This window comes from Schistocerca piceifrons, chromosome 4 (genome assembly GCF_021461385.2).
Source record: "Schistocerca piceifrons isolate TAMUIC-IGC-003096 chromosome 4, iqSchPice1.1, whole genome shotgun sequence".
NCBI lineage: Eukaryota > Metazoa > Arthropoda > Insecta > Orthoptera > Acrididae > Schistocerca > Schistocerca piceifrons.
Genome location: NC_060141.1, coordinates 449645720 through 449673056, shown reverse-complemented (window position 1 = coordinate 449673056; position 27337 = coordinate 449645720). Strand labels below are relative to the sequence as shown.

The following is a 27337-nucleotide window of genomic DNA, read 5'->3' as shown; positions in this document are numbered from 1 at the left end:
GGACACTTGTTTTTCGTCTTTGAAAAAATGCTTCACCCCTCTCCTAACACTGCTAGCACCCAAGCAGACGTCTCTGTTGCAGCTGTTTTTCCCTCTTTAAGAAGCAGTTCAGTGACAAAAAACTGTCTAAACGAAACGCAAATGTCCAAAATTTTGCAAGTATTGCCTGTGGTCAAGTGATAGACGGTAATGGCGTCGCAATGTGGCACCATAAGGTTGAAAGTCCATACTTATAAATTCCTTTGTCGACGTATGTTTAATCCCATACTCGTCTCCTTTTCAAAAAAGAAAGTCCGTTACATTGTTGGAATTGGAATTTAACAATGGGTTGCTCATGACTTTCAGTTTAACCCTCCTATCAGTTTCGTCTATGTGGCAAAGTACTGATTTGTGCTATATATTACAGTGATATGAAATGACTCATACACTTTAGGTTTCTAGGGCCTGTAGAGGGGGATTGTAGACGGAGCCTCGGTACACAGCTTTTGCTAAATAATCGATGTCTCTAATGTAACGGTCTCCTATAGAAAGTCTGAAAATATGATCACTTTCAAAATTCCCACCTAATGGCACGCACACTACGGAGCCAAAGAACCTGGACCTGCGTTCTCCACAGTAACCTGTGGCGTGGACAGTGTTTCGAGTACTCGTCGTCCGCTTCCCTTCTATGTGACGAAAGGCGTCCTTCGTTGTCGAGAGTGCAGCGCATCTGTGGAGCACGGCAGTCGACCCTGCTAGCTGCGAACGCACCAGTTTCTCGCAGCCGTTGTTTTAGACGGACGAAAACGATACGTGGTGCCATAATTACAACAGGGACTGAGGACGGCGCTGTCATCCCCGTCTGTGACCCTAGAGACGGGAGATTTGAAAGCGATCCGATCTTCAGACTTATTGTATAGCCAAAAGTGCGTTAAGGGCATGATTTCCTTGTCAAAAATTTCTGTTCAAACTTCCCTCTACATACCCTAGGAGAACAGAAACTGCGAAATACCGTGTATAAGCAATTAAATTAATTCATATTAAAGTGCATCTGCATGCTGACCATTTACAGATGACTTCACATAACAGTAAAAATATGTTTTAACTGGTAGGTATGTAATCCTACTGTATTTCATGTAGTACGAGTTTCTAAACTTTTATCCATAAAACGGAAGTTGTCTAGAACAAATATTTTCAAACTGCTTCCAAATTTAGTTTTGAAAATTTTCACCAGTTTACTTATAAATTCCTTTGTCGACGTATGTTTAATCCCATACTCGTCTCCTTTTCAAAAAAGAATTAAGTGTGTTTGATGTGTGTAAACCGAAGGGTCGTTAACATAAGAGATGAATATCCCAACGATTTCGCTCCAAAAGCGTCTCGAAACATTATCTATATTTCTTCTTTACATTCACCCGAGCAAACAGTTACAAGATACCCATAAAATGATGAAGGACCGTTTTGTCATCTTCGTTAATTACATGTATGAAAACTAATTCGTTTTGGCAGCAACAATTATTTTGTTTATCAGAACAGAATTGCCTGATCAGACTAATTTGTTGACATAAGTAATCCGTAAAATGTTTCATTAAAACAAACGAGCTCCTCGTCAGGCCTTTATAGTTCAAGGGTTGTCTCGGCCATTCGCCACGTCAACCTCTGCCTTGAGGCGTCATGGAGATGTGGTATGAGCGTGCAAGTGGTCGGTGCACTGCTCCCCTGGTGGTTTCGCCTACTTCTCAATTTCTAGATCCACTACATCTCATAAAATTAGCTTCTCAATTACCTGCAAGAGGCTGAGTGCACCCTATACCGTTCCTTTCACCAAGGGCAGTATAAAATCCCTTGCCCCGTACTAGCGAGTAAAATTCATATGAAGTAGCCGATCGGTTTAAAGTTAATATGTATCGCGAGGTGACGCGTTTCGCCTGCGTGGGCGTAATATTTATTCCTTGGCTAAGCGTTGCTCCATGGCGAGTGAATAAAAGTAAGAAAATCGGAAAGTGACGAGTCTTTGTCGCGAAACAGAACAACCAGAGGACGTGTATGAGGTGTGTGCAATGAAACAGTCATTGTTAGCCGCCATATTGTATAATTTGTGTTTTTTGAGGTTCAGAAGCGGTATGTAACGTTAATATCGAGTTTAGTAACAGCCATAATACAGCCAGGTGCATTTCAAAGGTAATTTTACGTATTTATTTTTGATCAGAACATTCTATGATGAACTGCAATGTACGACAAGCTTGTATAGGACTTCGAATATTTGGTGGTCGATGTTTGCTGCAGAACCTGCTTCAATAACAAGGTCAAAAGCATAGAAAATAATCTAATTACCAAATAGGAATCGCATTATTCCAATTCGAGAAGATCCTCTAGAAACTTTCTTCCTCTTAAATTTCAAAAATTTTACAGGCAACCGTCGGAGTCGGCAGCCGAGAGTAACTTGTCTACGTGTACGAAATTACGTACGCTGTGGGAGTAGTCGACGCCTCTCGGGATATTGTGCTTCACAGACATAAAAACAGAGACACTAAACACACTAGTTCAAGAACTACGAGTTTACTATTACCAGCTTAAAAACATTAATTTCTTCTTTTGAGCAGTATTATTATAGCAGTACCAGGGAACAAACATCAGCTACAGGGGCGGAGTTCATCAAGACAGGAGGTGCTAAATTTATATTTTGTCTGTGTGAAGATTTAAATGAAGTGTTGTGAAACGAATGCCATGGGAACAGTTCCAGTTATAGCAGCTAGATAACTACTGCCAGAACGTTTCAAGAGACAAAAAGTTTAACCCAAGGGAACATATATTCGGTGTTCACGTACAGGACGCAATACAAAATCAACTTTCGTCAGAAAAATCACATTTCGTCAGAAATTATTAAATGAATCTCAGTCACAACTTAAGCTAAGCTAACTGAAAAATGATTGTACCAAATGTTTTCCAACGGAATACACGTTAGTTTGCGTCTCTTTTGAGCTAGAATATCACAAATATTAAATTTAAGAGTAATTCCATGGCCTACCGTCTCGATTACGTCACTAACAAACGCATGACCAGTATCTCAATCAATCTCGATACGTTGAAGATAATGATAAGCTATTTTGATCGTCACGCAAATTTCGCCAAAAATTTTCTCGTAGACTATGATAAAGACACAAACTTTGTAAGTTTGTTTCTTTGTTTTCCAAGAGATAGAATACCTATTTTTAAAACAAAGAAGAGCCAAATTTAAAGACATTACCATTTCACAAACTTGACAAAAAAATATGGAGTTGAAACGTACTTAAGGTTGAGAGTTTCCGTTGACATAGCGGTGACATGAATGATTCAAAAAAGTTTATCCCTGCCTGAACGGTAAAATTCTTCGCAAATATTGGAGCAATTATCTACTGATCTTCGGGTATGTCGAATGGTGTGCAGCAGCATAAATATCTAAGTTGGTATGTAAATCGACATTCATTTACGTTATGCTGTCTATAAAATGTGCATGTTTGCATTCGAAGAGAGGCAGCTTGCAGATTTTGTGGGTCAGCTAGCCGAATAATAAAGCAAAGCCATACGAGCTTAACAATATTCGTATTCCTGTATCTTGGGAATGAGTGGCGCTACACAAATTCGAGATAAGTCTTGTTGTGGAACATAATTTCACCGCCTGGCAAGCACTCAGAAGATATTCACGAAAGACAATGTAACTTCCTACAGAGGTACCCCATTGGCGGGTGAGAAAATGGTTTCAGTTCTCTGTGACAGGTGTACCGTCAACCAGTGTGCATCAGTCTTGTTCGTGCTTAGTATTATCACCAAGTATGATAGGGGCATCGTCAGTTGTCGTGTGTTTTTCGCGTACACGTCGAATAAATAAAATTCCACGGTATCTAGTTCGATATATAGTACCTGTTCTATATGCGCCAGTCTTTGGATGTTTCCATTCGTTTTTCGGATAGGTGCCAAGACGGCTCTAAGGAAGCATCGAAACTACTTGCTTAAATAATAAGATATTTTTAGGAAGAATAACGGCTGTTGGTATCCTTTTTCTATGAGTTATTGTGCAGCCACAGTCCCGCATCCACATCTATACGACGGATCTACAAAAACTAAATACGCCAATGGAGTGCAATGTGACTCCAGTTTCTGCAGAAGCAGAAAAAGCTGTTTGTGCTCTTCCAACCCTTCTCCGTCGCGCCCTCCTGTAATGTGATCACGGGTGTGTGTGTGGGGGGGGGGGGGGGGGGGGAGGAGATTGCGACATTGAAGATTAACACATACTGAATAAAATGACTGTGCCATGTGCTAGTGGCTGCTTGGGACGTGTAACGTGCGTCAACAGAGGTGACGGAGTGACCGAGTGTGACATCGCAGGCCTCACGCTTTTGCACCTCCACAGAGGAATGACAGTTACGAGGTGTCGAAAAAGTGACACTTTAATTGTGTTTCGCAGTGTAGCCTACTAAAAAAGAAGAGTTGTGGTATTTTCATTATTTCACCTCTCGGTGCATGACAAACAGTAGTGGATCCACCACTGATTTCCTATCGTTCATCACAAACGTGTAACACAGGAGGCAACGCAGGCGCTGACTCTGGCATCCAGTCGATCGTACAAGATGGCGAATACTGTCCTGAGATAAGTTACGCCACAACTGCTCGAGCTGTTCACGTAGTTCTGTAAGAGTTCGTTGACGGGTCGCACGAGTTTCTTCTCGTCCCAGCATACTCCACAGGTGATTGATTGGAGACAAGTCCGGAGGCAATGCTCTCCAGGGAACTTACTGCACGTATCGCAGAGCATATTGAGTTTCAAGGGTAATGTGTGTGCGAGCACTATCGGGTTAGAGCGACACATCATCTTCCTGTTGCAAGAAGGAAAAAGAACAAGTCTATAACGTTCTGCACGTAGTCAGAGTCCCGTTTACAATCCCCTCCAGAAACACAAAAGATGGACGAGAGTTACGTACGTCTGCAGGCTATCGTGGCCGTTGTCACTGAAGTTAAAACGTTCTGGGTTATTAGGCCGCGTCATATTTCTCCTAAAATGTTCGACGTTTCGACCCCTCTGCTGGGATCTTCCTCAGCCGCGCGGGATTAGCTGAGCGGTCTAAGGCGCTGCAGTCATGGACTGTGCGGCTGGTCCCGGCGGAGGTTTGAGTCCTCCCTCGGGCATGGGTGTGTGTGTGTGTTTGTCCTTAGGATAATTGAGGTTAAGTAGTGTGTAAGCTTAGGGACTGATGACCTTAGCAGTTAAGTCGCATAAGGTTTCACACACATTTGAACTTTTTTTTCCATCTTCCTCAGGATCTTTTGGTGTCCACTACTGCTAGAAGAGAGATCCTGAGGAAGATCCCAGCAGAGAGGTCGAAACGTTGAACTTTTTAGAAGAAACATGACGCGGCCTAATAACCCAGAAGATGGACGAGAGCTGTAGCTTATCACACCCCAGTGTGTCTTGAACGAATGCACTCTACGAGATAGCGCTCACCAGGTCTACGTTGTACGCCCAAATGATCATCACTTGCTTTTATCGATGAAGACCAGGGCGCTCCATTCTATATCGCCCAAGTGATCCTCTGACGCCACAAGTCGAGCTCTGCACGTCGGTGTTGTGGTGCAACTGCAACATAGAGGTCTAGGTGCCCATAATCCTACTGCTAATAACCGGTTCGCAACAGCTCTTTTTGACATGTCTGAGCTCTTACCTGGACTGTGGTAACTGTACAATCTGCCACTGCTGCCATTACAATACGACGATTCTGGTGAGCATCCGTGCGGTTCGAACATACAGAAGATCATCTACGGATGTGAGAATGCTTACGTGACCGTCAGCATCGTTTCACGACTGACGCAGCACGTCCACCTTGTGTGGCAGTTGTCCGAAAGGACCCTCCCACCACTCGGAAGGCCCCTCTCAAATTCGCTCACTTGGCTTTAGGAAGCACTCGTGCGTCTCCGTCGAATAGTTGCCTGCTTCCTTCACACACGTTTTCAAAAATGGCTCTGATCACTATGGGACTTAACTTTTGAGGTCATCAGTCCCCTAGAACTAAGAACTATTTAAACCTAACTAACCTAAGGACATCACACACATCCATGCCCGAGGCAGGATTCGAACCTGCGTCCGTTGTGGTCGCGCGGCTCCAGACTGTAGCGCCTAGAACCGCTCGGCCACTCCGTCCGGCCACACACGTTTGTAACACATTGAGCCTTCCGGCTGTAAACATTCTCAGTTAAAGGGTGAACACATATGGCGCTCTGGTAGATAAGCCACTACGCTAGCTGTTCGTAAACGACACTGAAACCTTTATCAGTCTATCTAAGTTCCCCGGATGGAACATGCCGTCATCGGATCAAAATCGATGTCGTGTTTCCAGGTGCACTCTTTTTTTTTCGGCAATTCATAAAGCTGGACAGTAATTAGCATCATACGAATCAGGAGTGTGCAACAGACTCCGTTGGAGGGCGGACAAGCACCGTCGCCGGGCTAAGCCCTGGGAAGATGTCGCTACCCATCGGCGACGACCACGAGCGCGACCACGACCGCGACCGCTGCCGACACATTAAGAGCACCGGGTCCGGTGCCCGCCATTTGTCTGCAGGGACCGGCGCTGCCCTAAATCTGCCTCCGCTGAAAACTGCGCCACCCCAGCGCGCCGTCCGGCTGCGCACAGCCTCGGCGCGAATATTTTATCCGCCAGCGCAGGCCTCCAACCCCACACCCGTCTGCCACTCCTCGTCCTCACCCCACCTCCCTCCACCCCTTCCCTGTTCTCGTCCACACCACCACAATTCCCGGTGCAGTTAGGAGACCGGAAAATAATATCCGCCGGCGCGCACGTTTCATCGCTTGGGGAACAAGTATTATCCCCGTAGCGAGTATTTCACTCCGCGATGGTCCAGCTGCCAATAGCGAGTGGCTGACCTTGCACGCTCGGAAAACCTGGTCTCCACTGCACTACAGAGTATAAAAGTGTGCTCGTTTAACTTGCAGTTTCAGCTACCGAGTTTATATTGCCTATGGAAACATATTTCACAATTTCAGCCGTGTAACAGCTTGCATTTTCAGTGATTTAAACATACGGTATTTGGTTTATGAAGATTTATGAGCGCGATCTGTTTACGGGCATTGCTTCCGAAAGTAATTTCTCATTCAGTGATATTAATATTGCCAAATGGTTTCCTCGTAGTTTTTGAGAAATAGAATGCACTTCTCTCAGGAACAAATGAAACTTTTTTTACCAACTTTTCATATCGACGTACCTACAGCCCTCTAGATGGGCCTCAAATGATTTAATTATTCTTTGTACCCCTTATTCCTTACAGTGGCGGATAAACTGTTCTAGTACGCCATAGCAAAAGTATCTGTGACTTGCTCCTATTTCACTAATTTAGTTTTAACACACTTTTCCCTCATTATTACTTGTGTTTCTTCAGTACGCATTTTAAAATGCTGTGACAGATTTTGAAACACAAGTGGAGTACAGTTATAAGTTGTTTCTTCTAGGTTTTTTTCCCTGACATCTGATTCGATTTCAATCAATGACGTTCCTTAGTTCAAAGTCAATATTTTATACCATTGGAGCTCTTTTATTGAAGAAATCTTTATTTCCTTGTAATATGCGTCCATAGCTTCCATAAATTTTTAAAAGTTCTCGTTTTGTTTTCAGCCCTTAGAATTTTATTTTAAGATTGCTATTTTAAAGCTTGACATTGGCTTAATCTCGAAATTGCAAAGTAAATTTCCAGCGGCGGAAAGCAAAATGACAACTTTCAAATTCTTTCTTTGTTTGCGCAACTCACATTACTGTGACTGTTTTGCAGTGTCTTGTATTCCCTAATTTTGACATTTAGCACTTCGTGCACTCTTTCATTACCCTTCAACACTTTGGTCTTTAGTTTGTCTACCTCTAACTTTTACTGTGAGCTCTGTGTTTTGTTCATTCCATTCAAGAGTTTTCTAATAAACTGTTGTTTCCAGACGGACTGCTTCGTCTGCGAACTTTATCCTCAGTCTGATCCACTTAACACTTTATTTTTGTTCTGAAACTTTCTCTTACATATACATTTACGTGCATCTACATCTCCATAATATACATACACCACGAGGCAACGTAAGGTGCATGGTGGTTATACCACTGTTAGTTATCTATTTCTTGTTCCTCTTGCAAATCGAGTGAGAGCAAAATGAACGTCTATCTCCTTCTATACCAGCCCTGATTTGTTTCCTTGATCCATATGTGGAATTAACGTTGGTTGCAGTAGGATCGTTCTACTGTCTATAGCAATCTTTGGTTCCCTAACCTTTCTCAGCAGCGTGTCTGCTCCCCTCCAGGGATTCCTCTTTGAGTTCAAAAAGCATTTCCGAAGTACTCATATACTGATCGAACTTACCGGTAACAAATCTATCAGCATACCTCTGAATTGCTTCTATGTCTTCCTATAATCGGACCTCATGGGTGTCCCAAACTCTTGAGAAGAATTCAAGAATGCCTACTCTAGTGTTCGGTATGCGGTCTCCTTTATAGATGAGCAACACGTTACCATAATTCTCCCATTAAGTCGAAATCAATCACTTGCCTTGTCTCCTACCATTCTAATGTGCTCTTTCCATTACATATTGCTTCGCAGTATTGCTCTTACATATTTAATCGACACTAATAATCCTGTATTCAAACGTTACAAGACTATTTCGTGGTCATGTGCATTAACTTACATTTTTTTCACATTTATCGCAACTTACCTTTCATCACACCAAACAGAAATTCTTTAAACAAGTTATCCTGTATCCTCCTACATTCAACGATGACACTTTTCCATACGCTACAGCCTCATCAGCAAACAATGGCATGTTTATGCTCGCTCTATAGGAAAGATTGTTTGCGTATATGGAGAACCAGAGCGATCCTGTTAAACAGGTACTTCCATGGTACACTCCTGACAATACCCTTGTCTTTGATGAACAGTTGTTGGACATATCAGTTGAAAAGTGTTTTAGACACTTACGTTTCTGAGAATATATTCCGTACACTCGGATCTTCCATTATAGTCTGCATGGGACCACTGTGTCCAAAGCTTTCTGGAAATCTAGGAATATGGACTCTGCCTGTGCTCTTCATCTATGGTTCCAGAATATCTTACATTACTATTTGAGCTGAGCAAGGTCAGCGCATCAATTTTTCTAACTGTTCAAGAATACCAAGCTTTCGAGCTAGTGGATCTCACCATGTTCGGGATAATGACAGTCACTATGACAACTGATCACCATTAGTCCAAAAGTGTTCACCATGCATTCAGCGTAATGGTGGTCACTTTGACTGGGACAATGGCAGTCAGGCTGAGCGTGAGGTCTAATTTCTCTGATTTTTATGGCATGGTCATTTCAAAAAACTTGCCGGACTCTTCATCGAACGCAAGCCCTCGGAATTTTAGGAGTAACCTCTTCTGTGATACAGGAAGTCTCCCCTGTAGTTACTGCCGCTGTAGTCAGTTAAATACCTCCATAAAGCTCTCGAATTTATTAAACGATTCCGTGGCGAAACTTGCCGCTCTTCTGTTAATTCTACGTGGTAAGGATCCCAGAGCGATGAACAAGAGTCAATAACCGTTAGAATCAATAACCGTTAGAACGATGTTTTATAATCCACTTCTTTAGTGGATTCTACATTTGCTTAAGACTGTCCGAATGAATCTCAGCCTAGCATCGGCTTTTCCTACCATTTGTATTATAAGACCATTCCACCTAAGGTCGCAGCTCATTGTCAGTACACAGAAAATTTGGAAAGAACCAAAATTGCACCTCGTCAGACCACACTACATGCTTTCAATCAGCTGCTATTCAGTTTCTGTGTTGTCTGGTCATTTAGCAAGACTTGCGCTACCCATGAAGATGTCCAGTTTTATGTGAGCCTGTGAGCAATAGGCTTTCGCTAGGGACCCGATGACAGAACTCTATTACGTGCATTTCTGTTCGCAATCGCTCGGAAACTGGCCGAAGAGGAGGAGGTTTCACTGACAGCGGCCGCTGTTGTCTAGTCTGGAAGCGGCTGCCATTGTCCGGGCATGAGACTCGTCTCCGGCCTGTGCCCGTTGTAAGTGGTAAGCAATTCGTTGTAGGCACGTTGGATAGTTCGCGTGGAGAGACAGCCAAATGGGGCAAACAAATTTACTGTACAATCATAAGCTCATCCAGCCACGACAGGTCTTTCCTGCCATTGTGTCATGTCTAATCACCTTACAGCGCTGATTCCATACAAGCGACTGGCACACATACACCGCCAGGTAGCCGTTCTAAACATTTACAGCGCCCCAAAGTGACCACAGAGCTCCTATGGAGGGCGGATTTCTTATTTCATTTGGTGAGCTTATGACAGTCCCTTGCCCTTCTTCCTAGTGCGCGCTCTTCCTCACCACTTTCGTTTAATTATACAGTTCGATCTGGATTCGAAACACGGTATATTAGAATTAGATGAATAGATCACATTATTTCTACTTTTATTGTTTACAATATCTGTCACAGTTGCGGAAATAGTCATTCGTTTTTGGCGACTAGTTTCGGATTATCACGTCCTTTTTCAAACCACAGCCTTGAAAGTAAGTGTAATCACACAGATGTGAGTAACAAACGTTCATAGTCGTCATTAGAAATCATTACCTGACTACAAAGTGTAAACTTTATATGAGCGTATAGTATGGTTTCCTTCCAGTCGAACGCAGCAAACTGGAAGGAGAGATAGATGTCGTGTGACTGGGGCCTACCGTCGGGTAGACCGTTAGCCGGGTACAAGTCTTTCGATTTGACGCCACTTCGGTGACTTGCACGTGGATGAGGATGAAATGATGATGATTAGGACAACATAACACCCAGTCCCTGAGCGGAGAAAATCTCCGCCCCAGCCGGGGATCGAACCCGGACCCTTAGGATTCACATTCTGTCGCGCTGACCACTTCTTTTTTTTGTTTTTATTTATTTATTTATTTATTTATTTTCAATAATGACCACTCTGTTAAAAGGAACATATAGACCATTTCATCGTATAGTATGTGCATTACATATTGAGTGGTGAGAGAAGCGTGAGGTTCATCATCAGCTGTCAAATGTGCACACCGACTGCACCCGGCACATCCCAACTGCTTGGGGGGTCGAGGAAGACTGCCTGAAGATAGTTGGCAAAGGTTTTCCGATAGTGTGACCATCTATGAACCTCATTGTGGGCTTGCTGCAAGAAATACCAAAAGTCAAGTCGCGACATGGCAGTATCCCCATAGAGGTACGCGATCGTCCAACCTTTGATCCAGATGATCGACTGTGATTTAGTCGCCGGAAAGTAGTCACTCTCCGGATGTAAGAAGGAAGCAGGTGTAATATGTTGCGGGGTCACACGGAGGTAGCAAGCCACCATCCGTCTTCCTAGGAGCCACACGTCCCGCGATACAAGTTAAGCGGTGATGGTCGTCATCCACTTGGTGACATTTCGGGCATGGTGGAGTGTCCAATAGTCCAATTGCATGGAGCCGTTGGTGGGTGTTGAACTTGCCACAGGCGACAGAGAACCACAGTGCCCGAACGAAGGTAGGAAAGAATTTTTGGTGCACATGTCTCCAAATCTTCGGCCAATGCAACCTGGGGTGTTTCAGTTCAATTACATTACAACTTAGCCGTCGTAGCAGCCAAACATACAAATCCTTCGCGCATGGCGGTCTCGTGCGCGGAAGCTCGTCTCTGATATAACTAAGTTCCACGATAAATGTTGAGACATGCGCAGAATGTGGCGTAATGTTGCCCACCGCCACCGGAGGTGTGAGGGACGCTGGAACCAGGAAATCCAGTAGGCGGGATGTAAGGGAATCACGCCCGCTACGCCATTGCTTATACATTGTGGCTAGAAGGAGCGCCGTCGCACGGCAGTGAACATTCGCAAGTCCGAGTCCCCCCTTGTCCGTAGGGAGAGTGAGCGTTTCGTGTCGCACCTTGAGGGGCGACCCAATCATCACGAAATAGCCTAGTGCTGATTGAAGTCGACGTCCGAGCGTGTGTGGTAGGGGCAGGATCTGCGAAATATGCACCATTCGAGAAACCACATAAGTGTTCAGGTACTCGACTCGCTGCAAAGGATCAAGGCGCCGTAGGAGATGTTGTCGGACCATGGTACGTGTTGTCTGTAAAATACGTCGGTAGTTAACTGCTGCAGTATGTTTTACAGATGAGGTAAAGTCTATGCCGAGATAGCGGAATCGTTGCACATAAGGAAACGGACTGATTTCTTCCCGCGTAAGGCCCCTTCCCACCGGCATTGCCGCCGATTTGTTCATGTTCACTGCACCACACGCCGTCACACTGTGGTCCAACAACAGTTCAAGGACCGTCTTCACCTCTTCCTCAGAACGAACGAACAGCAGGAGGTCGTCCGCATAGGCACGACATTTGAAGGTGTAGCCCCGTAGTTCCATCCCAGAAAGAGAATTGGTGAGCCTCCCAATTAATGGTTCCAACGCTATCGCGAACAGCAGCATCGAAAGAGGGCAGCCCTGGCGAATGGATCGTCGAATTTGAATGGGCCCTGCTATACGCCCATTAACCTGTACCAAGGATTGTGCGGCCCCGTAAATCCTTCTAATGAGACCAGTAAAACGGACTGGAAAACCCATTTGTTCCAGTACAGCATACAGATAGTTGTGGCGCACCTTATCAAAAGCACTGTCAAAATCAATCGCCACCATCGCCGCTTTAAGCCGGCACTCCTCCGCCAGCGCTATCACATCACGGCATTCGCCAGTAGCTGTTTGCACATTCACCGATCCACCCGGTGTCGTCTGTTCCGGAGAGAGAACGCTACGAATTAACATACGACATCGGGACGCTAGCAACCGTGCAAAGATCTTATAGTCGGCATTAAGCAGGGTGATGGGGCGATAATGTGTGACCGTAATTCCTGGCTTCGGTTTATGTACTGGCACCAGAAGGCCTTCCATAAAATCCGGTGGAATAGGCGCATCGGAATTTAACATCTCGTTGTACATTTCCGTCCATCGCGGTGCCATTTCGTTGCAAAATTCGCGATAGAATTCAGCAGGAAGCCCATCAATGCCTGGGGACCGATTCAACGCACCTTGTGCGATCGCATCATGTACTTCCTCACAGCTAATGGCTTCCAGTAAGGTTCCCGCGGCTTCCACCGTCAGTGTACGGGAGACGGACGTGGCTATACGGTCGAGGTCATCGAAAGAGGCTGCTTCTTCCCGATAGATGTGTTGGTAATGGTCGACGAATGCAGAGACAATGTCCGCTTGACGCGTCACTCTTCGGTCTTCGCGGGTGATTAACTCCCGTACCAAAACGCGTCGTCGGTGCTTTCGTTCATTCACGACGTGGTGCATGGAAGGAATCTCGTGCCTTATCGTATCGTGACATCTGGCGCGCACCATGGTTCCCTGAAGATGTTTCCGAGCTAAAGCCACTAGTTTAGCTTTTATCCTTTTGCGTTCGATCCAGATGTCCTGTCCCGGCGGGCCATCATCCAGGTCGTGCAGTGCTGCAAAATAAAAGTCGGTGGTACGGCGGCGCCATTCTGCCATTTCCCTGCTATATGAGATGAACGTACGGCGAAGCGCCGGTTTAGCACAAGTCAGCCACCAATCAAGCATCGTCGCATACCTTCCAACCCTTCGCTCGCACATCGTCCATGTCTCAAGGATCCGTTGACGGCATTCAGGATCATGTAGATGTTGAATGTTTAGTTTCCACGGGGCCTTACTGTTCCACACCTCTCTACGGGGAAGAAGCACCGTACAGATGTATGGGCTGTGATCGGAAAATGCCAATGGCCAGCGTTCCGCGTCCTGGACATCATTTGCATGAGCCCGTGAGATATAAATGCGATCTAATCTGCTCGCCGAATGACTTGTCACATAGGTGTATCCCGGTGCAGCTCCATGTCGTAATTCCCACGTGTCACTAAGTACAAGGTCGTTGACAACAATTCGCAACTCCTGGCTGATGTTTGCTTGCGGCCATTGGTCTTTCTGGCTGAGAACACAGTTGAAATCTCCACCAATTATTACACATTCAGAACGTCCATGGAATAGTGGAGCAATGTCTTCTGCATAAAATCGTGCCCTTTCCCGCCGCCGATTGTTTCCCGACGGTGCATAAAGATTGATGATGCGTGTCCCAAACGTCGTGAAAGCCATTCCCCTGGCCGACGGAAGATAACACACGTTTTCCACTGGGAAGCCATCTCGCACGTAAACTGCCACCCCATTCCCATTGTGATCTCCATGAGACGAATAGGATTGGTAGCCTGGGATGTATGGGAGTGCAGCTATGTGGACTTCCTGCAGCAAAGCAATATCCACATCAGATGCCCAAACCGTTTCCTTCAATAGGTGTATTTTGGCCGGTGAACGCAGGTCATTGATATTTAATGTCGCAATACGGTTCGCATGGCGTTGAATCCCACTCTGTCGAGGCGCAACAACATCTCCCTGCACCGGCGCCGGGGGCTGAGGTAGAAGACGTTCTCTCGCCCCTCTCCCTTCACCTTCAGCAATTATTAGGCCGTCTTCGTGAGTGCCGGCTGCCTCTGTATGACGTCCGGCGCCTCCTCAATATCGTCATACCACATCTTTTCAGGCTGTGATATATTCGTGTCCATATCCACAGCATCTGCGTCTGGAGAGCCAACTCGCTGTGATTCCTCTTCAGCATCACCACGTCCCGGTACCGTCAATGTGACAGACCGCTGTGGGTCGGATCGAACAGTTCCCAGTGCCTCATCCTGTTTCGTAGAGGCTGTTGTGTCGTCTTGGTCCACAGGCACATCGTCGTCGGGGCAAGGGGAGTCATCCCTAGGAGATGCCGTGCGACGCCGCCGTTTCCTCCTTTTCGGGGAACGCTGTTTGCGTGATCTTCCGTCCGTGTCCTCAGATTGCAGGGAATCACGGCTGCCCGACAGAAAAGCATCCGTAGGAACTGGAAGTGTTTCGAGTCCCATCGTTGAACTTGGCGGAGTTCGGTCGAAACTAATGATGTCGTCTCAGAGTGCGTTTCAGACGGAACAGCATCCGTAGTGGCTGGAACTGCTTCTTGTACTATCGGTGTGCTTGGTGGGAGTTCGGTCTCATCTGGTGTTGTCGCCGTAGATTGTATGCTCGACGGAGCAGCATGCTCTGTCATCCCGACGTCTGCTACAAGGTTTCGGAGAGTGCCATCTTGATCTTCCACCGGGGCTGTGTCCTTTCGGTCATCAGCGGACGCAGTGAGGGCTTTGGCATAGGTGATCGGTAGTACTGTCATAGCCGGCGACGGCTCCCGCACATCTGAAGGCAGTTGCGTAATCCGCCGTTGCATACAGTTCTACCTGAGGTGTCCATCCTGGCCACATCCAGAACATGTACGTGGTTGACCATCGTAAATCACCACCGCCCGACAACCACCAATTGTCAGATAGGACGGTACATGCTTCTGAAGATCAATAGTGATCTGCCGCACTCCGTTAAGAACGGAGTATGTGGCGAATTGTGTCCAGCGTTCTGCTGTGTGACCTTGTACTGTGCCGTATGGCTTAAAAGCCCCGATAACTTCGTCAGCCGGGAGCTCAAATGGCAGCTCAAAAACACGTATTGTCCGTATACCCAGACCAGCATGTTCTACAGTTACCGTGCCGACATTCCCGTCACTATGGCAAAATCGGAGACCTGCTTTTGTCGCCTGTAGAATTCTCTCACACGCCGCGTCATTTACCATCTTAACATACACCGTGGGACTAACGATGAATAGGTGAATTCCGATAATATCGTTTGGCGGTATCTTGTCCTCTCGAATGAATCGTTCCACTGCTAAAGCCTTTGGTCGTTCGTCGTCTTTGCAGAAATTGAATCGTAATGTAGTTTTCCTGTACTTGTTCGCCATGATCGTTGTTACTAGCCCGCGTGCAGACTAAGTCCACAAGTAAACAAACACTCGCACACGCCGCACAGGCGGAAGTATCGGACCTCCGCTTCGCACGGCCGCTAGTGCCGAACTGACCACTCAGCTGCCGGGGGCGGACAACTGGAAGGAAATCATATCACATACTCACAAGGTTTGCCGAAGTATAACACTGATTGCTGTCATATTACCAATGTTAAGCGCTGTCGGGGTTAGCTAGCATTTGGATTCGCGTCTGCAGAGCCCCGTCGGCAAGCGAGCTGCACTCAGCTCCTCTGAGAAGCTGAGAAGCTACTTGATTTATACGTAGCGACTCCGGTCACGAAGACTGACAATTGCCGGCAAAGCGGTGTGCTGACCACATGACCCTCCTTATCGGCATCCAGTGACGCGTGGTTGCTGAGGATGAAACGACAGTAAGTCGGTACAGTTGGGCCTTTTTTATTCACGTAATGATTTCCAACGACGAATATGAACATATGTTCATTGACGGACTATGTGATTACATTTATGCTCAAGGCTTCGGTTTGAATGGACGTGATGGTCCGAAACTATTCGCCATAAAGAAGTGACTATTATCGTAACTGTGACGGGTAATGGAAAAAATAAAAATATATCATACCCAAGTGGCTGGTCCTATCGTCCATTATGTTGGAACATCACTTTATTTTTCGTAGTTTTTGTTTTCCTCGTTCAAATGGTTCAAATGGCTCTGAGCACTATGGGACTTAACTTCTGAGGTCATCAGTCCCCTAGAACTACTTAAACCTAACTAACCTAAGGACATCACACACATCCATGCCCGAGGCAGTATTCGAACCTGCGACCGTAGCAGTCGCTCGGTTCCAGTCTGTTCCAGTCTGTAGCGCCTAGAACCTCTCGGCCACTCCGGCCGGCTTGTTTTTCTGGAATCAAGTCAATAACTTCGTAGCAGCTACTGGTATGAGTCTCGATGTCCTCTCGGCAAAGAGCATAATGACTGCCGATGAAACGATCGTGAAATCCGGAGAATGTCTTTTTCTTCCGATAGGATTAAAGGAGATGGAGACTTGCAAAGATAGTAACGATCGTGAAATCCGGCGAATGTCTTTTTCTTCCGATAGGATTAAAGGAGATGGAAACTTACAAAGATAGTAACGATGGTGTTTTCCTAATCGGCCTTGACGCTCATTAAAGGTGTATCTAAGCATCGGGCTAGACATCCGATTGGAGCCGTTTGCTTGGGAGATCCCAATAAACGTTGAAAGCATCAAGCACGGTGTCGGCAGCACGACGAGTTAGTAGAGAGAGCCGTTCGGCGCGGCGCGGTGGTGGGTCTGGACAACGTAGGGCGGCTGGCGCGCCGTGACGGGCTGCAGTGCATCTCTGTGTACACTGGTTAATGCCGGTAATCTGTCCGGGCCGTAATGTGATTACACACGTGGCAGCTGCGGCAGCACGTACGCTGGGCGGCTGGGCGGCTGGGCGGCGCCTGCGCTGTCGCCCACGCCGCGCCGGGCAGCACTGTGCACCGACCGCCGGACGTCGAACGCAGCCGCTCCGATATACACCCACTCACCGCGCCCCTGCTGAAGCACCGGCCCGCTTCAGGTTAATTTGCAGGCTGTAGCTACGACAAGGAGCATTCGCCATCAGGGCATACGCCATTGCATCCGCAACTTGTAGAGACATTTCCATGAAATGAACACCCTTAGCTGCTTACAGGCGTTTACATACGTCAACGGGGAAAGATGTGTGCCCCGACCTGGACTCGAACCCGGGATCTCCTGCTTACATGGCAGACGTTTCTATCCATCCGACCCACCGAGGACAGAGAGGATAGCGCGACTGCAGGGATTTATCTCTGGCACACCTCCCGCGAAACCCACATTCTCAACGTATTGTCCGAAAGAACAGATACCATCTTAGTAAATATATATAATTAAGGCACACCGGCCACTTGACCATCTTCTTCTTCTGTGCGAATGCACAAACAGTGCGCGAACTCTTACGGGAGTCGGCAACGCGCCGCGAATAATGAGTATAATGGGCAGGGGCACTATGAATGTAGTGCAGGACAATACGTTGAGAATGTGGGTATCGCGGGAGGCGTGCCAGAGATAAATCCCTGCAGTCGAGCTATCCTCTGTGTCCTCGGTGGCTCAGATGGATAGAGCGTCTGCCATGTAAGCAGGAGATCCCGGGTTCGAGTCCCGGTCGGGGACTGTCCCCGTTGACGTATGTCAACGCCTGTAAGCAGCGAAGGGTGTTCATTTCATTCTAATTTTATTCTAACGAGCTGCTTGGTCACCGATGGTATCTGTTCTTTCGGACATGTCCGAAAGAAAAGATACCATCTTAGTAAATATACATTATTTCCTTTCCAATGAACATGGGAAGGATCTGGACCACCACTCAGACGTGACTGAAGACACTTCTGAAGCTGGCCCGGGTGGCCGAGTGGTTCTAGGCGCTACAGTCTGGAACCGCGCGACCGCTACGGTCGCAGGTTCGAATCCTGCCTCGGGCATGGATGTGTGTGATTTCCTTGGATTAGTTAGGTTTAAGTAGTTCTAAGTTCTAGGGGACTGATGACCTTAGAAGTTAAGTCCCATAGTGCTCAGAGCCATTCGAACCATTTTTGAACACTTCTGAAACCTTCAAGGTGTCGTTTACTTATAGGCGTCTGCATGTTATGCGATGGTGACGGGAGATGAAGGGAGGGGGGTGGGGGGGGGTTCACTTACTGGCATGTGAGGTACAGACTTATCGAGCGGACGTGAACTCCGTAATAGAGTTGTTATTAACATGCTACGCGATTTAAGCACAGAAGGTTCAGACGGCACTTCTATCGGCTACAACTGATTAACTCACCCCTCTCTGACTGTGGTGCGGCCAGGACATCGACCACATAACTTTCGTTAGCACAGTGCCGTAACAAACGATAACCCGGTTACGACAGTACTTAATGCTTTCTGGACAACAATTTTGCAACAGACTTAACACACTATTTACAGCGAATAGTGTGTCTATTAACATATGAATATAGCCTTCTAGGAGATAAATTATTTTAAAGGAAATTAGTTGTATAGATTCTGCCATATGTTTGCAATACGAATGCGCGTGCGTTTGTGAGTGTGTGGCGTGGGTGGTGGGGAGGTAGACAGAGAGTATATATGTAAAATGAAGCGACGAACGAAAATTTGTAGCAAGCAAGGATTCTAACACGGATCTTCTACTCGCTAGGCAGATCGTAAGCGTATTGTCATATCGCTGGCTTAGTTGTGGACTACCTTTGCGGGCAGTCGCGTCTGTAGGGTCGAGCACCGGAGACGGAACTGTTATGTTTTTAGTGTGTAGCTCTGCATGTGAGAGGCATTGTTAGTATGGAAGTTGAAGTGTTGCTACAAGGGCTGTTATATTAAAGTGATAAAATATGGAAATAGTTCAGAGGAAAGTGCGTTAAGAAGTAATTAAAAAAGAGCAGTGCCGCCGATGGTATATTGTGTATACTATCGTTGCGTGTCGTACAGTACTGTATCAATCATCCGCGCCGTGTTCGGTCTCCCAGAATGAACTGATGTGAATCAGTAAAAATTAGTTACCATAAAAGAGTGCAGTCAAGTTCCAGTGATTTGTAGCGAGCGTGAGGACGTGCGTTCGATCATCGTTTCGGCATTATCAACAATCAGCCGCGCCGCGACGGTTACGCGCACGCTCGTACAAGTGAGAACTAAGAAACTGAAAAACTAACTATACGACCAGTGTTAAAATATCATTACTAGTGTCAAGGAGGACTGGTACCAGATATCTGTGTATGCGTGACGAGCGTAAGAACTGTCGTGCTATCATTCGGCTTCCGCATCGTGAACAATCACCCGCGTCCTGTCGGTTACGCCTACGCTCGTCCAATTGATATTTTGGACTGTTAATCATCAAGATTGTTAATTGGGATAAACATTTACGATTTAGAGTGTAAACAGTGCAACCTGTGGTTTCCATATCGTCTCAGACTATAGATGTTCATACCAGACATAGGACAGTGTTGTGTTTTAACGTTGAGTGGGTCCCCTAAACCGCCTGTATATTTCGATAGATAATTTCAGGCAAGCCAACAGCAGTGTGGAGCAGGACAATACGACCACCGCGGGATTATCAGGTACGTGGTGTGGACAGGGCGCACGGTCAATAAATGGTCCAGAAATGATAACACCAGTTTAGGGGACCCCACCCCCATTTGTACCCCCGGGCGCGTTACAAGATGCACTAAACACTCAGCCACCCTGGCACAGTTGTTTTGTACAACTGCAGGGACTACCCTAGGACACCTCCCTCGTCCGTCTAAGTTACCAGTCACGCTTCAGCTCACTTGATATTCCCGCTTATATCGAAGAGCGTTGAAGAGACTCTTCAGTCATTCTGAAATAGCACCTCGGCCTCAAAAGAAACGCGTATCGGCGTACCGAGACGGATACCTGCATACTAATCCTAGCCTCGGTACAAATTTTCTATCGTGGCTTCAGTCTGAATATATAATGGTTCAGATGGCTCTGAGCACTATGGGACTTAACATCTACGGTCATCAGTCCCCTAGAACTTAGAACTACTTAAACCTAACTAATCCAAGGAAATCACACACATCCATGCCCGAGGCAGGATTCGAACCTGCGACCGTAGCGGTCGCGCGGTTCCAGACTGTAGCGCCTAGAACCGCTCGGCCACACCGGCCGGCCTGAATATATACATCATAGATGGCTGCGACGTGTGAAGGTCTCTGATACCATACAGTTTCATTCCATTAAAGCACCTATACCTGGGTTTCGGGTAGGATCCCCACTTCATTCGACGGTGAGATGCTATTCCAATACAGCTGGAGAGCCTCTGCAATGATGTTCGAGTTTAGGGGGAAAATGAAGTGGGCTGAGGCGTGAAGTTACCTTCAACTCTACTGCTACCAGCTGAACACTAGAGTGAAAAAAGATCGCATTTCAAGAAATGATTACCATCTGTACACCATAAAATATCAGAAACATATTTCCAAAATCATTTTCTTTGATGGAGACCAGACTTCGAGAAGTTGTGAGAGAAACTACACTCCTTGAATGATACAAAACATCACTAATGACAAGCATGCTTCTAAGTTGACATTGCCTACCAGAAGGCCGCTTCGAACAATAACACATGCACACCCGTACACATTATTTGCGTAAGACGCCAGTGACACCGCCGGCCGCTGTGACCGACCGGTTCTAGGCGCTTCAGCCCGGAACCACGTGGCTGCTACTGTCGCAGCTTCGAATCCTGCCTCGGGCATGGATTTGTGTGCTGTCCTTAGGTTAGTTAGGTTTACGTAGTTCTAAGTCAAGGGGCTGATGACCTCAGATGTTAAGTCCCATAGTGCTTAGAGCCATTTGAACACCAGTGACACCACTTAACAGTAGCTGACCCGCGACACATTTAACAGTCGCTCAGCGGAAAATTCTAAAACCAGCGTGTAGTTAATAGGAACACTTACTGAGGATAAACAGTACGTTAGAGATGTGAGTAAGGGGTTGCAGGTCTATCCACACCATCGTAATTACGTGCTCTTCAGAACAGCTATAGGGCTTTCATGTGAAATATTGGCACAGCCATTAATTATAGGCCAGCGTCAGGTCCTAAACCTGACTGAAGAGGTATCCCTTAGTTTGTCTCACGAAGTAAATGGAAAAGGAAAATCTGCTATACAGAATTTGAAACGGAAGCTTTCTTCGCTGCACGAGTTAATGCAATCCACAATAATTAATGACACAAATCTTCATGAAACGTTCTTACGATCCATTCGCTTCTTATATTTCATATTTTCTACATCCAGCCTACGAAATATGTTTGAACGTAGTTACTGAACGGATGCACAGAGCCAGTGCTGCTGTTTGTCGACTGATGGTTCACATACTCGCTTCTTCGTTAGGTATACGAAAACTGGAACGATATCGACATCGATGATGCATGAACAACTAGTTTCTGCAGGTGAAACAGGTTTGACGCTCGATTGCTCTTGACTAAGGTTTCTTTCGAATGAGATTCACAAAGATAACAAATTACATGAACTAATTCCGTAATTTATATTGCGTTATCATACAGGAAATAAGGACAATATAATATGTGCCATTCATATTTACAAAATATGTTAGTAAATATGTTTGCTTAAGGCCTCGTAGTTTTATTCAAGAAAGACTAATGTTTACTATCAAACTGCTTAGCCATACGATCTTGAATGGCAAAAAGCAGCAGATTATAGTGAACCATGAACGTTAAGTTCAGAGCTTAATGCAAATAACATCGTGCGCTCCGCAGCTGAATCAGTTAAATGTTGATAACAACCGCCACAGCTGTGTTTCAGGTACGGTTGTTACGCCACAAATTCTTTCGTTCTAAATGAACAGCTTCAGTTGAAACCGAAAGTTCACCAACAATTCTTACAAAGTGATAGAAATATGCCTGTGTCATGAATCAAAAATGACGATTCAGCACATCTAACGCTAAAAATAACGTTCTGGAATGCTTCTCCGACTGCCTAACATCAGCAGGGCTAGTGTACATGCACGGAACAACACGCTGCGCTATACTGGAAAATAGAGAAAGTGCCCGTGGATCATTCGGTAAGGAATTATTCCGTACACGCAAAGCTATTTAGTAAGTCTTTCGTTATTCGTTAAACACTCACACGTTAATGGAGTAAATGAGTACGTAATTTACGTAACTGCTGTAAGCGTTTGTGGCCTTAGTCTTGTAGGTCAGAGCTTAACCGCTCAATGTCATCTTCAGTAAGAGTCTCGCCACTATTACGGCTCCGTTGTGTAGCGACGTAATTTACTCAACAATTTAATGGCCAATACCGGTACAGTACGTATTGTCGCAGTAATGGGAGATCTACTAGGTCATCCCTGTTTGTCCGCACTTCAAGAGCAGGAGACAGTGTAAAGAAGCAACCCACAACGGTTGCAGTTTTCCAACTTCGGTAAGTACATGCTAACACAAATAACTAGAATACACGAATAACAACCCCCTTACTCATGAAAGATAAAGACCATTCGCAACGAACTTGTGTCGTAGGCAAATTTCCCTCAGACAAGAATATTGGAAGCATGAACTGAACAGCGTGTTATACGGATGTGAACCCATTAGAGAATTTGCTTGTTAATAGCGAGGAAACACATTGCTACCCGTCAACCATCATCAAAGACTTGTCCAGGCCCAAACACAAATCGTCATGAGAAACTGCCACTGCAATTCTTGACTAACTAGCTGCCGACTATGCATGCCATGACAAAGCCATACTAGTATGGCAGGTAATGGTAACCACTTATAACAGCAATTTTTTTGTTTTTGCGGAAGAGTATTTCCGGTTTTGTTACTTTTTAAGTGGACCTTTCTGGCTTCAGAACATCTCAGAATATGTGGGAGCCTACTAGACACTCCTGTAATCTAAAAATAATGTCTTCTTCTGTTCTTCTTTCCTCTTGCATTTATTCCTCGCCTACACGTGATCGGCATCGTTGTGATAGGATTTGGCACTTGCTACAGAGTGACCGGATGCCCTGCCTCTTGCCAAATCGGAGAACTGTTCACGAAAATGCTTTCGTTTGTTGGTTAAGCTTAACTATTTGACACTATTGCATACAAAGTAGTTTAATGGGTGATCCCTGTTACTCAAATATTATAGGTTCCATAGTTGCTTATGTTTCATAACGACTTATTTTGTGGTCTTATTCCACCGGACTGGATACCTACGGCTCTTGATCTAATCTGTTTCATGATATAAAATCAGTGATTAAGTTCGTCTCCGTGATGGTAAATCCTTTTATACCGTAATGATTAAAACCTACGATGTGAATATAAGGGTTGGAGGTACGATTTAAGGAAACTTACAGTAAGATCTTCATTCCTGGATATCTTCTGACGTTTCATCACCAGCTCACTAAGCACTGTAATTGTGATTCTGGTTCCTTCCTTTCGGAAATGGAGGGAGAAACACAGCCACATTAGTCTCTAGACAGTTTCAGAAATCGAACCTAGACGAAGAACAAGATTCAATAGTTTATTTGATTTAGAAAAATGAATTGGTGCTAACAAAAGCATTAGTCAAAGAATAACAGAGTAATACGCATCGCGGAAGATAGCAGCTTCTGATGCATTTGTCCAACAAAGAGGCAATAAACAAAGTGAAGGTACATTTTTAAAAAAACAATAACGATACAAGAGACAGAGTCAGTACTTCTTCTGACTCGATGTAATTGATACATTCAAGATCTATTAAGTTTGGCACAGCACTAATTTACATTAAAATCTAAGTAGACACTAATTACTGAATTACACATAACGTAGTATGTTATTACAACCGATCATAAATATCCGGATAGCAGTGTCACACGAAGAAGAAGTCATTCACATTGTCAGTTGTCGGTAGTAATATAACAGGAACCCAGAGACGTGTTCAGATGGACATTAAGTGAATGATCAATTGTCCAAATCGACTGCTGGTAATCCCATTCAGGTGCAAGCCATCTCGTTAATCTTCTGTCGCAGGGTTCATCCATCAAGTGTTGCGAGGGCCGTCGGTTCGGAGGCGCACAAAGCTATCCTTCAGCGCAAGCCCTCTTACAGTTATTACTGGTTACGCGTAAAACTACTGGAAATGGAGACGAATTACTAGAGCGCCTGAGACCAAGCCAAACCACAGCAAAACTTCACATCCCTGTTAGCAAACTGTTAACCAGGAAATTATTCCGTATGTTGTTAGTTGTCAGGAGGCGACTGAAATTATTGATATCATCATTTTTGTTCACATAGGAATCAGGCCACATCTGGCTTTAGTCATTGTTTAAAATTTGACCAGTACACTGTGTCCAAAAAAATATCGTGTTCCGGTGGGAAAAAAATGAATTTATGAACGCTCTCTCGAGCCAGTGGTATCACATCATGTCAGTACGTTTTAATTATTTATTTTATATGCTGTCGTTAAAGGAAATATAGTCCGCTGACGCCCCGTTAAGTGTTTAAGTGCGTGTCGTTCTTACTTCTGTGCACGATTGGTTAGTACGAGAGAGGGAATGAGACAAACTGAAAAAGAGTAGCGAGCAGGGTCGAGGTAGAAAATTAAGGCTGGAGAGGGAGACAGGAAGAAAAAAAAGCAACACTGCCAATTTACGCGATTAAAAAGATTAATTTTTTGATTCCCTACCAGGATGTACTGCATTTACACTGATGAGGGACACCAGATTTATTTTCCTTCAATTTACTCCATAACATATCCTGCATAAAACATTCTCAGACTTATTACTGCGTCAGTTCAGGATAAAACCAGGAGCTTTCGACAATTACTTCCATCTTCTTCGTAAAGTTCGTGGTTTTAGTCTGAAAGTGGTGCGAAAAGAAGTCCGAGGATGATTTATACTACAGTGTCCTCGCGAAAGACTTCGTTCTTATAACAGATCCCATTTATTAACTGAAATATTCCTTCAGCTTTAAGAAAATAATAACACGTGTAGCGCAATTTATTCAGATTAACATTTTACGATTGTGTAATTCGAATCATAAAGGACAGCAAAAAGAAAAATTACGATGAAGTATTCCTTGAAAATATGCAATCTGAAGGGAAAACGAATAGTTAAAAGAAGCTATGAAAGCATGCTGAGAACAGAATGAGATTTTCATTCTGCAGTGGAGTGTACGCTGATATGAAACTTCCTGGCAGATTAAAACTGTGTGCCCGACCGAGACTCGAACTCGGGACCTTTGCCTTTCGCGGGCAAGTGCTCTACCATCTGAGCTACCGAAGCACGACTCACGCCCGGTGCTCACAGCTTTACTTCTGCCAGTATCTCGTCTCCTACCTTCCAAACTTTACAGAAGCTCTCGGTCGGGCACACAGTTTTAATCTGCCAGGAAGTTTCATGCTGAGAACATTTACTGAGTGCGGTGGGACACACACACACACACACACACACACACACACAATTGCTTTTGCATGCAGTAGTAGACAAAACTGCCACGCTGTGTATACAGACCTGTACAAAGGTTCACCGTCTGCCTCTTTGAACCAGAGCACCATGTAGACCTGGTCCTCCTTGTTGCGTGGCTCGATATCACACGGAAGTGCTACTTTCTTGTTCTGAACACCCTGGACATCCACGATGGGAACTGCAACAAGGAAAGAGAGAAAGGAATTACATCTTTGGTCGTGTAGATTTCCGTCAGGTGCCTAAATACATTTATGTTAGTCTGAAAGAGCTTCTAACCCACAGAGCTGTGTATTAACTGGAAAAGTTTTAAAATAGTAGATAATTTTTATAAATTTTAAGAAAGTCATATTTGTGGACGTTAAAACGTAGGCTCAGCCACCTTTCACAATGTACGACCACTAGAAGAAATTTAGATCTTTTCCGTTCTAAACGGTGGTAGAACCTATATTTTAACATTGTTTTTAACATCCAAGACCTCGTATACCCCATGGATAAATCAAAGATTATGTTTATGAACGACTAACAGCTGTTAGTAAAATAAGCCTTTATTTGCTACCAGTTTCAATCAAAACGTTTTCATCTGGCAAACTAATAGCAATGGAGAGAACACGTGACCTGCATTTCACTGTCTAATTGCAACGGTGTACGGTGAACCTGCTCAGGAAGCTATTACAATTACAACATGCCTATAATTATTTATAGCAGTCAGTATATCGTCATTCTCTGACGTGAATAAAATCGAAATATAAGAACCACTGTGCGTTACTGAAAATAAAATACGTAACATTTAGTAATAGAGCGCTCAATTTTTGTGTAAACGAAATAGTTCAATACGATAAATTTGTTGAAAGCGTAATTCGTCAACACATTTACGTCATCTTAATACACTTTCTATGTTCAGGTTTACTGCTACAATGTCGAAGGAACTCTGAATATCGACTAACTAGACAGTTGATTATAATTTTCAAGTAGACGTAATAGTGATAGATTTCACTTTGTGTCGACTGTTATATAGAAATCTACTGTCCACTCGCCGGTACACAGAGGGTTTTTCACACAGTAGCAGGTAGCCTGAATACAATGTGCTACGAACTATTATTGATTTTTTCGCATTAAGCTTAGTAAAATTAAAGAGTATTTTTCACCACACACGTTTAACTTTTATTTGTAAAGTTTCTTATGTGGTCACTGGAATTTTTGCCTCTTCTTTATAAGCTTCCACAGGTCAATCCATCTTCCATCGTTGTTAGCAGAGACTGAAATAGGAAGAAACTTATTTGCCCATTCAATATTGGCACTAGATGATTGTTTTCAGCTGTTAAATAAGTTGAAAGAAAAGCATATTTGTGCCATAAGCTACATAGTTTTATGTTTATCCTCCACCGGTTTCGGCTGTTGCAATAATCTTCAACGGTAGAACTACAAAATACAAAGAAACGACTAAAAATACAAAGAA

General features: G+C 44.9%; 1 protein-coding gene and 2 non-coding genes across 5 annotated transcripts in view; 2 read left to right on the top strand and 1 right to left on the bottom strand.

The window, feature by feature from the left end:
• Positions 1 to 26059, bottom strand: part of LOC124795068 (neural cell adhesion molecule 2) — a 631935-nt gene extending 605876 nt beyond the window's left edge. For all 3 annotated transcript variants that reach the window (XR_007016641.1, XM_047258875.1, XM_047258876.1), the window contains exon 1: positions 25927 to 26059. Coding sequence is in view for 2 of the 3 variants with exons in the window: in XM_047258875.1 (XP_047114831.1) it covers positions 25927 to 25970 (44 nt within the window). In the remaining variant the exon portion in view is untranslated. The remainder of the gene's footprint in view (positions 1 to 25926) is intronic.
• Positions 18029 to 18102, top strand: Trnat-ugu. Its single transcript has one exon. It is a non-coding gene; the product is annotated as a tRNA-Thr (tRNA).
• Positions 18324 to 18407, top strand: Trnas-gga. The gene is given in 2 exon segments: positions 18324 to 18363; positions 18373 to 18407. It is a non-coding gene; the product is annotated as a tRNA-Ser (tRNA).
• Positions 26060 to 27337: the final 1278 nt, after the last annotated feature.